At 44.3% G+C, this 13690-nt stretch overlaps 1 protein-coding gene across 3 annotated transcripts in view; it reads left to right on the top strand.

The window, feature by feature from the left end:
- Window positions 1-6473, top strand: part of LOC141192327 (uncharacterized) — an 85686-nt gene extending 79213 nt beyond the window's left edge. For all 3 annotated transcript variants that reach the window (XM_073661826.1, XM_073661825.1, XM_073661827.1), the window contains exons 3-7: window positions 31-210; window positions 294-417; window positions 501-598; window positions 2144-2234; window positions 3949-6473. In XM_073661826.1, coding sequence (XP_073517927.1) covers window positions 31-210; window positions 294-417; window positions 501-598; window positions 2144-2234; window positions 3949-5369 — 1914 coding nt within the window. In that variant the 3' untranslated portion in view covers window positions 5370-6473. The remainder of the gene's footprint in view (window positions 1-30; window positions 211-293; window positions 418-500; window positions 599-2143; window positions 2235-3948) is intronic.
- Window positions 6474-13690: the final 7217 nt, after the last annotated feature.

Below are 13690 nucleotides of genomic sequence, written 5' to 3'. Positions count from 1 at the left end.
AGATTTATTAATGTGTCTCTCCATAACCAGGATTACACAGTAGTGAAGAAGACCTCTAGTGAGCACTGTCAGGACCCTGTGTCTGAGGGATGGGGAAGACCCCTGAGCCCAATCATGGGGCCTCCATCTCACCTCCTGATACATGAGGACATCAATGACCAGAAGATGCTAGAACTCACCTATAAGATGATTGAGCTGCTGACTTCAGAGGTGACACTGCTGGGAATGCTGGAACATTATACAGTAACGCTATGAAGGGATCGGCGGCATGACTGTATCATTGTGTGTGTCAGGTTCCTATAAGATGTCAGGATGTCGCTGTCTATTTCTCCATGGAGGAGTGGGAGTATTTAGAAGGACACAAAGATCTGTACAAGGACGTCATGATGGAGGTTCCCGAGCCCATAACATCACCAGGTAATAGACAGGACTAAATACACACGGCCTATAATTATCTGTATGTAAAGAATGAGTTCAGTCCCTCTATATGTTTCCTCCAGATCTATCCAGCAAGAGGACAACACCAGAGAGATGTCCCTGTCCGCTTCTTCCACAGGACTGTAAACAAGAAGACCCCAATGTTCCTCAGGATCATCAGGTAGATGGGGAGAAGGTGTCATGAGATCTCCCCTATGATGTGTAGATGGCTGTGAAGGTTTTGTGCTCCGTCTTGTTTTATCCACCAGGATTATATGTTTTACTAGATGGTGGCCCGATTCTAGCGCATCGGGTATTCTAGCATATGTCTCCCGACCCTCCTTTATAATGCCCCATGCAGGAAGTCACATCCCCAGTATATAATACCCCATGCAGGAAGTCACATCCCCCGTATATAATGCCCCATGCAGGATGTCACCTCTCCCCCATATAATGCCCCATGTAGGATGTGACCTCTCCCCCCATATAATGTCCCATGCAGGATGTGACCTCTCCCCCCATATAATGTCCCATGCAGGATGTCACCTCTCCCCCCATATAATGTCCCATGCAGGATGTCACCTCTCCCCCCATATAATGCCCCATGCAGGATGTCACCTCTCCCCCATATAATGCCCCATGCAGGATGTGACCTCTCCCCCCATATAATGCCCATGCAGGATGTGACCTCTCCCCCCCATATAATGCCCCATGCAGGATGTCACCTCTCCCCCATATAATGCCCCATGTAGGATGTCACCTCTCCCCCCCCCATATAATACCCCATGTAGGATGTCACCCCCCCCCCATATAATGCCCCATGCAGGAAGTCATATCCCCTGTATATCCATCCCCCCATAGTGCCCCATGCAGGTCCCCTATGGCCCCATACAAAAAAAAAAATCCAATACTCACCTCCCTTCTCAGCTGCTTCTCTGGACTCCAGCGTAGCCCGCATGTTGACGCTGTGCGCTGTGACCGGTCAGGAGAGAGCGCGGTGTAAAGACGTCACCGCGCCCTCTGACCTGAGACGTCACAGAGCATCAGCGGAAGACACAGGAGCTGCTGCGGAGGCACGGGGAGGGGTAAGTATGACGCCGGTGCCGGGGTCCTGATCGAGCAGGGGGAGGGACGGGAGGAGAGGAGAGGGGAGGGGAGGGGTAAGTATGACGCCGGGTGCCGGGGTCCTGATCGAGCTTGGGGAGGGACGGGAGGGGAGAGGAGAGGAGAGGAGGGGAGGGGTAAGTATGACGCTGGGTGCCGGGGTCCTGATCGAGAAGGGGGAGGGACGGGAGGAGAGGGGAGGGGAGAGGAGAGGAAGGGAGGGGAGGGGCGTCACACTTGTCCTCGGGAGATAAGTGGCCGTAGCCGCTGATCTCCCGATGATAGCCGCATGTAGGTCAGCGGCGCCTGCGGTCGGTCGACTTAAGCTGCGAGATATCCGGCTGCATCTCCTGGCTGCATCGCCGCTGACCTCCGTGCCGCACATGAGCCGCTAACGGCCGCCATGTTTTTCAGAAATGCCGCATCGCTGATTGGCCGCGGCCGGACCAATCAGCGACCCGGGATTTCCAGGACAGACAGACAGAAAGACAGACAGACAGACGGGATAAGACAATTATATAGTAGATACTTGTGTAATGAGAATGGTGGAGATGGCAGGATTAGAGCTGATCATAGATGGGACTTCTCCATCTGTCTGTGACTTTTACAATATTTGTTTCAGGGTGAAGATCTGACCCATATTAATACTACAGAGACATATGTGAGGGGTGATGAGTGGTGTAAAGAGGAGATTCCTACATATGACTACCCAGGTGAGTAGTAACCACTAAATGCAGAGAAGTCACAGCTTCTTCTCAGTCACCGACTGTGGCTGCTTTATCGGTGGTGTAGTCCGGCCATATCACAATCGTGTGATCACCATTTTGCCTCTAGACCACAACATTCTCCTCCACCAAAAATTGTTCAATTGACTTTGGGCAATGAAAGCCCTTTTCTATAGAACTTACAACCTGGAGGATCCACTTATTTCTTGGGATTAGAAGATCCTGACTCGATCTGTAAACTACAAAGCCAAATGACAGCGTACATAGAATTTGCTGACAAGTTAGAAAATCGCTTGAAGAAAAATATTATGATGGGCCTGTAAGAGAAAGCGGAGGGTAATGATGCTGTTGGCTTCCTAGAACCCTGATATCTTATTGGATGAATCTACCTTCTCTCCCTTCTGTGCTGCTGAATGTGCTCATATGGTTCCTACAAGACCAGGTCCAGTCTTTCTGGCTAAATTTTACCTTTATGATTGCCAACATTAAATGTGCAGTGAGGCCAAGTGTGAATTTCTGTACAATAACAACAGAATTTCAGTTTATCCTGACTGTTCAATTTCTTTTAAAACCGAATAACTAATTTCTTGAAACTCCTCTGACTGAAAATATTGGCCCTTTCGTTAGTTTATATTGCCAAGAGCCACCGAGCCCCATACTCCACTTACCCCAGAGAGGTTTCACCACTAGTTACTTATTTTTTACTGATGAAGAATGTTGAGTTGGATCATTTCAGTAGATGTGATATTGTCGTTACTCGCAGTTTTTTGCTACAGTAGTTAGTTCCCAAAATACTCTGACTTAACCGTTTCCTGCAGCCAGTTTTGTGTTCCTAATCAGGGCCATTTTTGCAAATCTGACATGTGTCACTTTCTGGTTCTGATGTCTCCTCCATCACCAGCGCTGCATGCAGAATGAATAAGGCGGCTCCTGGTGACAGAAGCAGACGTCACAGGAGCAGATCCCAGAGGAGATGGGACCCACCATTTACAGAAGCCCTAATGTGACAAAATGACAGAAAATCAGAGCACTAGAAATCACCATAAAATGACTCCATTTTGGAATTTTTAACCCTCAGTGAAATAATCTATTAGAGTAGTGACTATTTTGACTCCACAGGCACTTTCCAGAAATTAGCACGCAGTGGATGTTGGAGAGTGAAAATTACAAATATATAATTTCATTACCCAACACATAGTGCCCAGATTGTGCTCCAGGAGGCACACGCCATCAATTAAGTGGGTTCTTCTCACTATAGTAATGCCAAATACATGGATGCTAAATGTGGTTTGGGCGCACTGCAAGGCTCAGAAGCGGAGGGGAGCTTTGACTTTGGGAGAGGTAATTTTGCTGGATTGGTTTATGGAAGCCATGTTGCTTTTCAAGAGCCTTTGAGCCACTAATAATGTGGAAACCTCTGTTGTTCCCCTGGCAGATGATGGACCTGAGTGGGGTTTGTTTTTTGTAAGATGTGTACAAGTTTTTATTGGTATTATATTCACCTACATAATATTGTTTGGTGGGTTTTTATTGCATATTTAGGAGGCAGAATGAACAAACAGTTGAACACAACACTCCACTGGTTCATCCTATGAGGTTTTCTATTAGACTGAACTGTCATTGTCTTGGTGAATAATTCAATATTTTTACATAATTTTCCATTTCTACAGTCAGTAATAATGATTGGTTTTATTCTTGGCAGATGACTGTACCAGGAGATCAGAGGGACAGCTGACATCTTCAATTTCTAAATCAGATGATGTTGAGATCCCACAGGATACAATTGAAATGAATACCATTACTCCAGATATACCATCATCCCTTCACAGCAAAGATCTGTCATCTGATCCACTGAAACAGGTCCTGTTTTTTGATTCATTACCGACTACTAAGGAAAATCAAAGTCACAAAATAAGCATTAAAAAACGAACTGCTCCTAGAGCTAAGAAGCCGTTTTCAGGTTCAGAATATGGTAATAGTTTTCCCCTCCAAAAGTCTTTTCCTAAACATCAAAAAATTCACACAACACAGAATAGATTTTCTTGTTCCAAGAGTGGGAAATGTTTTAACAAGAAATCAGATTTTGTTAGACACCAGAAAACTCGCACAGGGGAGAAGCCATTTTCATGTTCAGAATGTGGGAAATATTTTAACATGAAATCAGAATTTGTTAGACACCAGAGAACTCACACAGGGGAGAAGCCGTTTTCATGTTCAGAATGTGGGAAATGTTTTAACCAGAAATCAGACTGTGTTAAGCACTATAGAACCCACACAGGGGAGAAGCCTTTTTCATGTTCAGAATGTGGGAAATGTTTCAATGATAAATCAGCTTGTGTTAAACACCAGAGAACCCACACAGGGGAGAAGCCTTTTTCATGTTCAGAATGTGGGAAATGTTTTAACAATAAATCAGCTTGTGTTAAGCACCATAGAACCCACACAGGGGAGAAGCCTTTTTCATGTTCAGAATGTGGGAAATGTTTTACACAGATATCCGGTTTTGTTATACACCAGAGAACTCACACAGGTGAGAAGCCTTTTTCTTGTTCAGAATGTGGGAAATGTTTTAACAATAAATCAGCTTGTGTTCAGCACCATAGAACCCACACAGGAGAGAAGCCTTTTTCATGTTCAGAATGTGGGAAATGTTTTACGCAGATATCAAGTTTTGTTATACACCAGAGAACCCACACAGGGGAGAAGCCTTTTTTATGTTCAGAATGTGGGAAATGTTTTACCAGTAAAGCTTATCTTAAAAACCACCAGAGAACCCACACAGGGGAGAAGCCTTTTTCATGTTCAGAATGTGGGAAATGTTTTAACGATAAATCAGCTTTTGTTAAGCACCAGAGAACCCACACAGGGGAGAAGCCTTTTTCATGTTCAGAATGTGGGAAATGTTTTAACGAGAAATCAGATTGTGTTAAGCACCAGAGAACCCACACAGGGGAGAAGCCTTTTTCATGTTCAGAATGTGGGAAATGTTTTAACCAGAAATCAGATTGTGTGAAGCACCAGAGAACCCACACAGGGGTGAAGCCTTTTTCCTGTTCAGAATGTGGGAAATGCTTTGTGAAGAGATCATCTCTTCTTAGTCACCAGAGCAGTCACACAGGGTAGTAGCCTTTTTTTATATTCTTAATGTCGGAAATGTTTTCTTTGAAAATCAAGTCTTAATACACTTTAGAGAAGTCACACAGGGGAGAAGCCTTTTTCAATGTTGGAAATGTTTTAACCGAAAATTGTATCTTCATAAAGGAGTTGTCCACTAGTAGGACAACTCCTTGTCATTCCTCATGTTTGGCCTAGTTAAAATAAAAACACTCCTACTCTCAATTCCCGGGCCAGCGCCGTTCCAGCGGTTTCAGGACTCACGTTCCCGGGGTTGTTATATCACATGAGTGCTGCGCTCAGTCAGTGTCGACTTAACTGTCCCCGCCTTCAAACGTATTGAACATCAACAGGAAGCCAGGGCTGTGGCTGCTCTGATTTCCATGTGATGTTCGATTTTTCTGAAGGTGGGGACAGTGATTCCAGCGCTTATTGGGCTCACAGGACGTAACAACCTCACATGACCCCCGGGAACGCACGTGATGACGCCACTGGAATGGCGCCAGCATCGGAGGTTTGTATAAGTGTTTTGGTTTTTTTTACCAAAAACCTTTTTATATTTGTATTTAACACAGAAACAAATCTTACAGGCAGTTTGATACAGAAAATATAACATATAATAAAACACCACAATTCCAGAATTTCAAAAAACTCTACCAATCCGCTCCCCCCCCTTCCTTTTTCCCTTACCCATCTGATTTTGCATAAGACTATCGTCTTGGCTATAAAATCTTGGCTATTGCCAGTTGTATAGGAGGCGAATCTCTAACCTCCGCCACATACCTAGCACACATACCGTGGAAGCTAGAGGAATAGGAGTATTAAAAACCTCTGAGATCAGCTTACCAACATCTTCCTGCAGCTCAGCTAGATGAGTACAGGATCAGAACATATGGACCAAATCTGCCTATTCCCTCCACACCGTGGACACAGATCATCGGCCTTAATGTCCATTCTAAACATTATTCTAGGAGTTCTATAGGCTCTGTGTATAAGAAATAATTGAGATTTTGTTTGGGTCGTATTTATAGATACTTTTCCTGGTGTCTCCAGGCTATCCTTCCACTCCTCCTGAGTGACTAATCCCACATCCCTCTCCCATTTAAGTTAAAGGGGTTGTCTGGGCTTTCTGTATAATTTGCGTGTGTATCTAGGCTGCAGAATGCTGACAGTTTGTACTATTCTCCCTGTCTGCATGGTGTCGTAGATAGCACACCTAGTCATGTGAGCAGCTCTCTCCTGATTCTAGAGGAGATGCTCACTCCCCGAGTAGAGCTTTCCTGTCTAGCAGAGTCTAGTTGGTGATGTAACAACAGACACCATCCCGAGTCTCTGCCAGACCCTCCCCATCCTCCTGCTTCAGCCACAGACTCCGCCCCCAGTCTGTGCAGACCCTCCCGCTCCTCCTGCTCCAGCCACAGACACCACCTCAATCTCTTCCAGACCCTCCCCCTCCTCATGCTCCAGCCTCATGTTCAGCTCACACCAGCCTCATGTTCAGCTCACAGTGCCTTTGAGGCTGCAGGGGAATGACTCAGCTGATTGGACTAACCAGTCCAATCAGCTGTTACCAGAGACAGACTGCTGAACTGAATGGTGGAGAATAACGCTGAAAGCTTTCTCCACTGTTCAATCTCAAGAAAGTCTGAAGCTCCTGCCAGGACCTTTGGGTCACATGACAGCCTCATGTGACTAGGTACCGAACACCCAGTGCTCTCCAGAAACCCCAGGAAGGAAAAGGCTTCTTCATAGGTGAATATAATGTGCTGTGTGTCTACTGATCTATCTTTCTATCCCATATCTATTATCTATTGATCTATTGTCTATCTATTATCTAAACAGAGTAATATAGGTTGAATAAAGACCTATGTGACATGCAGAAGTAGTGCTGTTGCAGAGTGTGACAGTCACAAGTAGTGCTGTTGCTTTAAAAGCATTCAGCAACTATTAGAAGTAACACAAGCACATGAGACAGGAAGTGTTGTGCTCCAGAAGCATCCAGCAACTAGAGGGGTTAACACAGTCACAGGAGACAGGGAAGGTTTTAGCAGAGCCCCAGGGGGATTGTGGGGAAGTTGTTTACTGTCTGGCTGGAGCCGAAGAGAAAGGTGGTGTGTGTGTTCTGCATCTGACGGAAGCGCCCCTGCAAGTGAAAAGGATTCAAGTCAGGAGAGAAGCCAAGCACAGGTCAGGTAGAGTTCCTGAACTAGCAGTGCAGAGTATTGTCAAGCAGAAAGATAAGGACTATAAGAAATGGTGTCACGGGGATCATCTCCCTCAGCAAACCCTCCTCCATCTCAGTGTGCTGTAAAGAATGCTGTGTTCATTAATGTGCCTTTGCAATAGAACTGTGCTCTCCTGTACTACTGGGAAAATTGTGAACTGTTGTGCTGCGAAGGAAACTGTACTGTTTGTCACTGGAGCGTGTTGTTGATAAGACTTAACTTGCACTGGCTGTGCGGCTTCTTCTTAAATGCTACTGTTCTACCGTTTGAGGACTCTTGTCAAGTGTGTCTGGTCAGCAAGTGAAACAAACTATGTGTCTGTGCCTGAGGGTCAATACCCCTGTGTGCCTGAGAGAAGCTGCAGTACATGGTCTATTGTCGCCCTGAGTAACGGTTCCCCCAGGATTCCAAAGAATTCATGTAACCTGTCTTGCCCCTATCTGAACCTAGGAGCGTGCGTGTAACACCTAGGTCCATCAAGTTCAACCTTTCTCCCCATCTTTCTAGTGTAGAGTTGCCTAGTCACGCGCAGCGCACCTTGACCCTGAAGTGGCTGTCGGCAAAGTCTAACTATAACGAGTCTCCATAGACTTTTTGTCGGATTCAATGGACTACGTCAGGTTAGGTGGACTACGTCTGACCTGTGTGGGAATTTTTCTTTTTTTTTTAAATAAAGTGATGAACGAGGGAAAGTGTTTATTTCAATAAAGTATTTTTGTGTGTGTTTTTCATTTTTATTACTGGGCTAGTAATGGGGTTGTCTGATGGACACCTCTCCATTACTAACACCAGGGCTTGTTGCTAGCTGAACATTACACAGCTGACATGAACCCCACAAATATTACCCCAATTGCCAAAGCACCAGGACAGTCGAAAAGAGCCAGGTAAAGCGCCAGAGTTGGCGCATCTCATTTGATGCGCCAATTCTGGGGCGGCTGTGGGCTTGTATTTTTAGGCTTAATAACCAGGGACCTTCCCAGCCTGATAATAGCACAGCTGTGTGACGATACAGAGTAAAATTTCTTACAGTAATGATGGCCACTCGTTTTTCTTTACTTAGCTGCTTTTTTCTTGCCATAATACAAATTCTAACAGTCTATTCAGTAGGACTATCAGCTGTGTATCCACCTGACTTCTGCACAACACAACTGATGGTCCCAACCCCATTTATAAGGCAAGAAATCCCACTTATTAAACCTGACAGGGCACACCTGTGAAGTGAAAACCATTTCCGGTGACTACCTCTTGAAGCTCATCAAGAGAATGCCAAGAGTGTGCAAAGCAGTCATCAAAGCAAAAGGTGGCTACTTTGAAGAACCTAGAATATAAGACTTATTTTCAGTTGTTTCACACTTTTTTTTGTTAAGTATATAATTCCACATGTGTTAATTCATAGTTTTGATGCCTTCAGTGTGAATGTACAATTTTCATAGTCACGAAAATACAGAAAAATCTTTAAATGAGAAGGTGTGTCCAAACTTTTGGTCTGTACTGTAACTCTAATGTAAATGCTAATTTGCATGAAAACTACTTTAAAATTTTGTCTCGCTGTTTTTTTACACCACCCAGACTAAATAAAGCTTTTGTGGACTACTCTGATTCATGTTGGAGAAACTGCGGACAAAAAGCCAACTTATTTCATATCTTTTGGACATGCCCTGGAGTTGTGTTATTATGGAAAGAGATCTTTAAATTGTTGAATAAAATCAACAATTCTATGGCTAAAATTTCACCACAATTATCCCTTTTATCTCTTGACTCAAATACACTCCCACAGAAGATAAAACATATTTCCATTCATATATTTGCTATAACAAAGCTACTTATTGCATCTAAATGGAAGTCAGTAAATGTTCCTACTGTCTCAGAAATTATAGATAAAATGTTTATTCACAATTCTTTTGAACATTCTTATGCTTTTAGAAACAATTCTCTTAAGAAATACTATTCTATATGGTCTTCCTGGAACTCGTACTTTTCCCTGAATAAGAATACCTCTCCAAACAAATAACAACATCTTCTTTTAGCCATAAAGTATACAGATCATTTATTATTTTAATATAATTAAACTGAAATCCTGTGATGCCATAACAATGATTATAATGTATAATGTAACACTATTGTGTTTTCACCTTCCTTTACCTATTTTCCTCATTTATCCTTCCCTTTTGTTTTCCTTTTTCCCATTGCATCCATCCCTCCCTTTCCTTCCTTTCTTTCCTTCCTTTCTTTCCTTCCTTTCTTTCCTTCCTTTCTCTCCTGCATCCTTTCCCAGGTTCTTCTGCCAAGTTGTAAGTTTTGTTGTTGGGATAATATAACTGTTGTAATGCTACTATACTGTCTTTATCATATTTTATTTCCCCTTTCCCTTGTTTTGTAAAAAAAAAGCCCTTAATAAAAAGTATATTATTGAGAAGGAAGTGTGAGACTGTGTAATGTTGTACCATCTTGAGTATTTGCTAGGACTGTTTTGTGTGTTTATTGTCCACTTTGTGGTTCAATAAAGTATTGCCACGCTGTTTTACCCTCGCCCTGTGTTGTCTGAGTAGCGTTACGCCCACGGAAGACCCCGGGTCTTCACAACCAGCCAAGGGGAAGCATACAGCTTATCAAAAATAAGGGGGCCCCACACCATTTTTTCTACTTTTTTTTATTTGGTTAATACAAAGCTGGACAACAAGCTTCACATGCCAGTCACTAAAGGGTGCAATTTTATAATATTTTGTGTGGTTGTGAAGTTATATATCTATTAACAATCTATCTCTCTATGTATCATTATCTTTGCACATCTTTAAAGGGAATCTATCTCCAGAAAAAAACTCTTATTAACCTGCAGATATGGGGTTAATCTGCAGGTTAACAGCGTTATTATGCTGCTCGGCGCCCTCACTTAGCCAAACGCTGCAGGGAGAAAATTAACTTTATTTCTCCTGCAGTGCTTCGGTTTCAGTCACGGGGGCGACGCTGGTTCAGTCTCTGCTCTGTGTATACAGAATGGCGGCTGTAACCCCCCCCCCCCAGTCCTGGCTGACAGCCGGCCCCAATTCAGAGCCGGCTGTCAGTCAGGGTCGGGGCGTGGTTAGAGCCACCATTCTGTATACACAGAGCGAGGACTGAACCGGCGCCGCCCCCGTGACTGAAACCGGAACGCTGCCGGGGCGAATAAAGTTCATTTTCTCCCTGTAGCTTTCAGCTAAGTGCGGGTGCTGGGCAGGTTAATAGTTCTATTAACCTGCAGATTAACCCTATATCTGCAGGTTAATAACATTTTTTCTGGTGACAGGTTCCCTTTAACACATAAAAATCTGTAATTTCTTGAATGCATTTTATTCTGGTACATGTCACACAGACAGTACACACAGATGGTAAAAATGAACCGGGCCACACTTTAAGACGTACATGTGAAGGTGGCCCAAGGTGAATTATAAGGTTCTGCGCAGCTGTGGTGTATTATGAGGTTCTGCAGCAGCTCTGGTGTGTTTTGAGGTTCTGCAGCAGCTGAGGTGTATTGTGAGGTTCTGAAGCAGCGGAGGTGTAACATAGTAACAAAGGTTGAATAAAGACCTAGGTCCATCCAGTTCAACCTTTCTCCCTCAATTCTACTCCATACACTAACTTACTTGGATTATGCCTCGCAAATGTATTACCATTTTTATTATTGATGCACTATTACAATTAAAAATTAACAAGGTTATAATTTATTTAGTTTTATATTTTACTCTTGTGATACCAATAATGGTATTACTAAAATCTGCCTAAATCTGTTGATCCAGAAGAAGGCAAAAACCCCAGGACACATTCAGCCAATTTGCATCACGAGAAAAAATTCCTTCTTGACCCCAAGAAAAGGCGATCAGTACAAGAACCCTGGATCAAACCTAAGGCTATGTGCCCACGATGCAGAAATTCTCAGGATTTTTTCCTGAGCGTTTCTGCATCTCCCTGGCAGAAAAAACGCATGCGGATTGTCCATGCGGATTGTCCATGCGTTTTTCCTGCCAGGGACATGCGGATGTGAAGCGTTCTTCACATGCATTTCTGCATGCGGGTTGACAAGCGTTTTTAGCATCACTTGGAAAGTGCTTGTCAACTTGGTCACACTATATACCAGTTCTGTCTGCTGCTGCTGTTACAGATATTTCTACAAATAGCCCGAGGTATCTGGGGCGAGGGATAATTATTTTTTTGATCTTAATCCTGATTATTTGGTTAAAATAGCAATCCAGAGAACACAGTTTTTCTGCTCCATTTGTTTGTTGCCACAGCAGAATACAGTCAGATTCTTTCCATGTTACAGCGATAAAAAAACAGAAATTTGTAGTGAACGTGAAAAATATTGACCTCCATTTAAATTTTGTTGCAGTGTGTCAGTGAAGTTATTGACACCAGGTCGCTGGTATTGACACCTACAGGCCAGCTATTTAAAACTGTTTTTCCATCACACGTATTACATACAAGTTTGCTCCAAATTCAGCCATTTCTGGCCTCCATGTAAATTTTGTTGCAGTGTGTCAATGAGGTTATTGACACCAGGTCGCTGTGAAAAATAGTAACCTATTACAGTGATAAAAAAACTGAAATTTGTAGTGTACGTGGAAAATATTGACCTCCATTTAAATTTTGTTGCAGTGTGTCAGTGAAGTTATTGACACCAGGTCGCTGTGAAAAATAGTAACCTACTGGCCAGCTATTTAAAACTGTTTTTCCATCACATGTATCACATATCACTGCGGTTCAAATTCAGCCATTTGTAGTAAGCGTGGAAAATATAGTCCTCCATTTAAAATGGGCAAGGCGCGTGGCAAGGGACAGGGAACTGGATGTGATTGTGCATGTAGAGGACGAGGCCGTCGGAAAGCTGAAATTGTGCCACAACAAACGCCCACATCTTGTCGCTCGACCTTCCTGTCCTAATAGGGGACCGCAGTATACCACTATTGAACACAGAGCAGTGTGAAAAGGATATTGGTTGGATAGCAGATAATGCTTCCAGTCACTTAGCCACCACCACCACCACCCTGTCTTCCACACGGTCAAGTCTCAGTAACCGTGAGTCTGGACTGCATATTCCTCACCCAGATCCTCCTTCCTCCCACCATGCCGAGTGCCTGGAGCCAACTGATCCCACACTTGGACACTCCGAAGAGCTGTTCACTTTTCCATTTATAGATTCGGGCCTCTCGCCCAGTCCAATTGAAACGGGGCAAGAGGAGATCGCATGTAGAGATGCCCAAATATTTGAACAGCCATGGTCACACAAAGGTGGATGATGAGACACAATTGCCAGAAAGTCAGGAGGAGGACCAGGGTGCAGAAGTGGAAGATGAGGTGGTGGACGATGAAGTCACTGACCCAACCTGGCAAGGTGACATGCAGAGCGAGGACAGCAGCACACGGGGAGAGAGGCGTAGCACCACAACAGGCAAGAACAAGCAGTGTAGTGACCGCAGACAGAAGGCGGGCAACCGTTCATGGTGACATCATCACGACGGACGTTGCCAGCACAACTGTTAGGTCTTCCCGAGTCTGGTTGTTTTTTAAAGACTCTGCCGATAACCCTAAAAAGGCCATTTGCACCACCTGCCAGGCCAGCATCAGCAGGGGTAGCAAAACTAGCAGCCTGACCACCACCAGCATGATCAGGCACATGGCAGTAAAGCACCCGACTAAGTGGGCCGAACCCCAGAGTCCAGCAACAGTGTCTGCGAGTGACACCACTGCGTCTTCCGCAGTTGTGCGTGTATGCCAATCACCCTGTCTATGGTGCATGCCAAGATGCCTCCCGCTCTGCACGTGTCTTTGCACACTCTCAACTAGCACCATCATTGTGATACTTTATTTTATCCCGGAGGAAATTGCGGTATGTGATGTGATGATGTGATATCAGCAAGCACGTCCTTGTCCCAGCGCAGCAAATCAGTTGTCCCTACCCCAGTCCTTGGAACGCAAGCACAAATACGCAGCCAACGCCCCACAGGCCACACTACTAAATTTACACATTTTGCAATTGCTTGCTCTTGAAATATTGCCATTTAGGCTCGTGGAGACTGAAGCTTTCTGCAACCTGATGGCGGCTGCCATCCCTCCGCCACTATTTCTCCCGGT

The sequence above is a fragment of the Phyllobates terribilis genome, unplaced genomic scaffold, assembly GCF_046119375.1.
Source record: "Phyllobates terribilis strain yellow unplaced genomic scaffold, ASM4611937v1 Scaffold_60__1_contigs__length_8166268, whole genome shotgun sequence".
NCBI classification, from domain to species: Eukaryota; Metazoa; Chordata; class Amphibia; order Anura; family Dendrobatidae; genus Phyllobates; species Phyllobates terribilis.
This window is presented reverse-complemented; position numbering and strand designations above follow the sequence as displayed.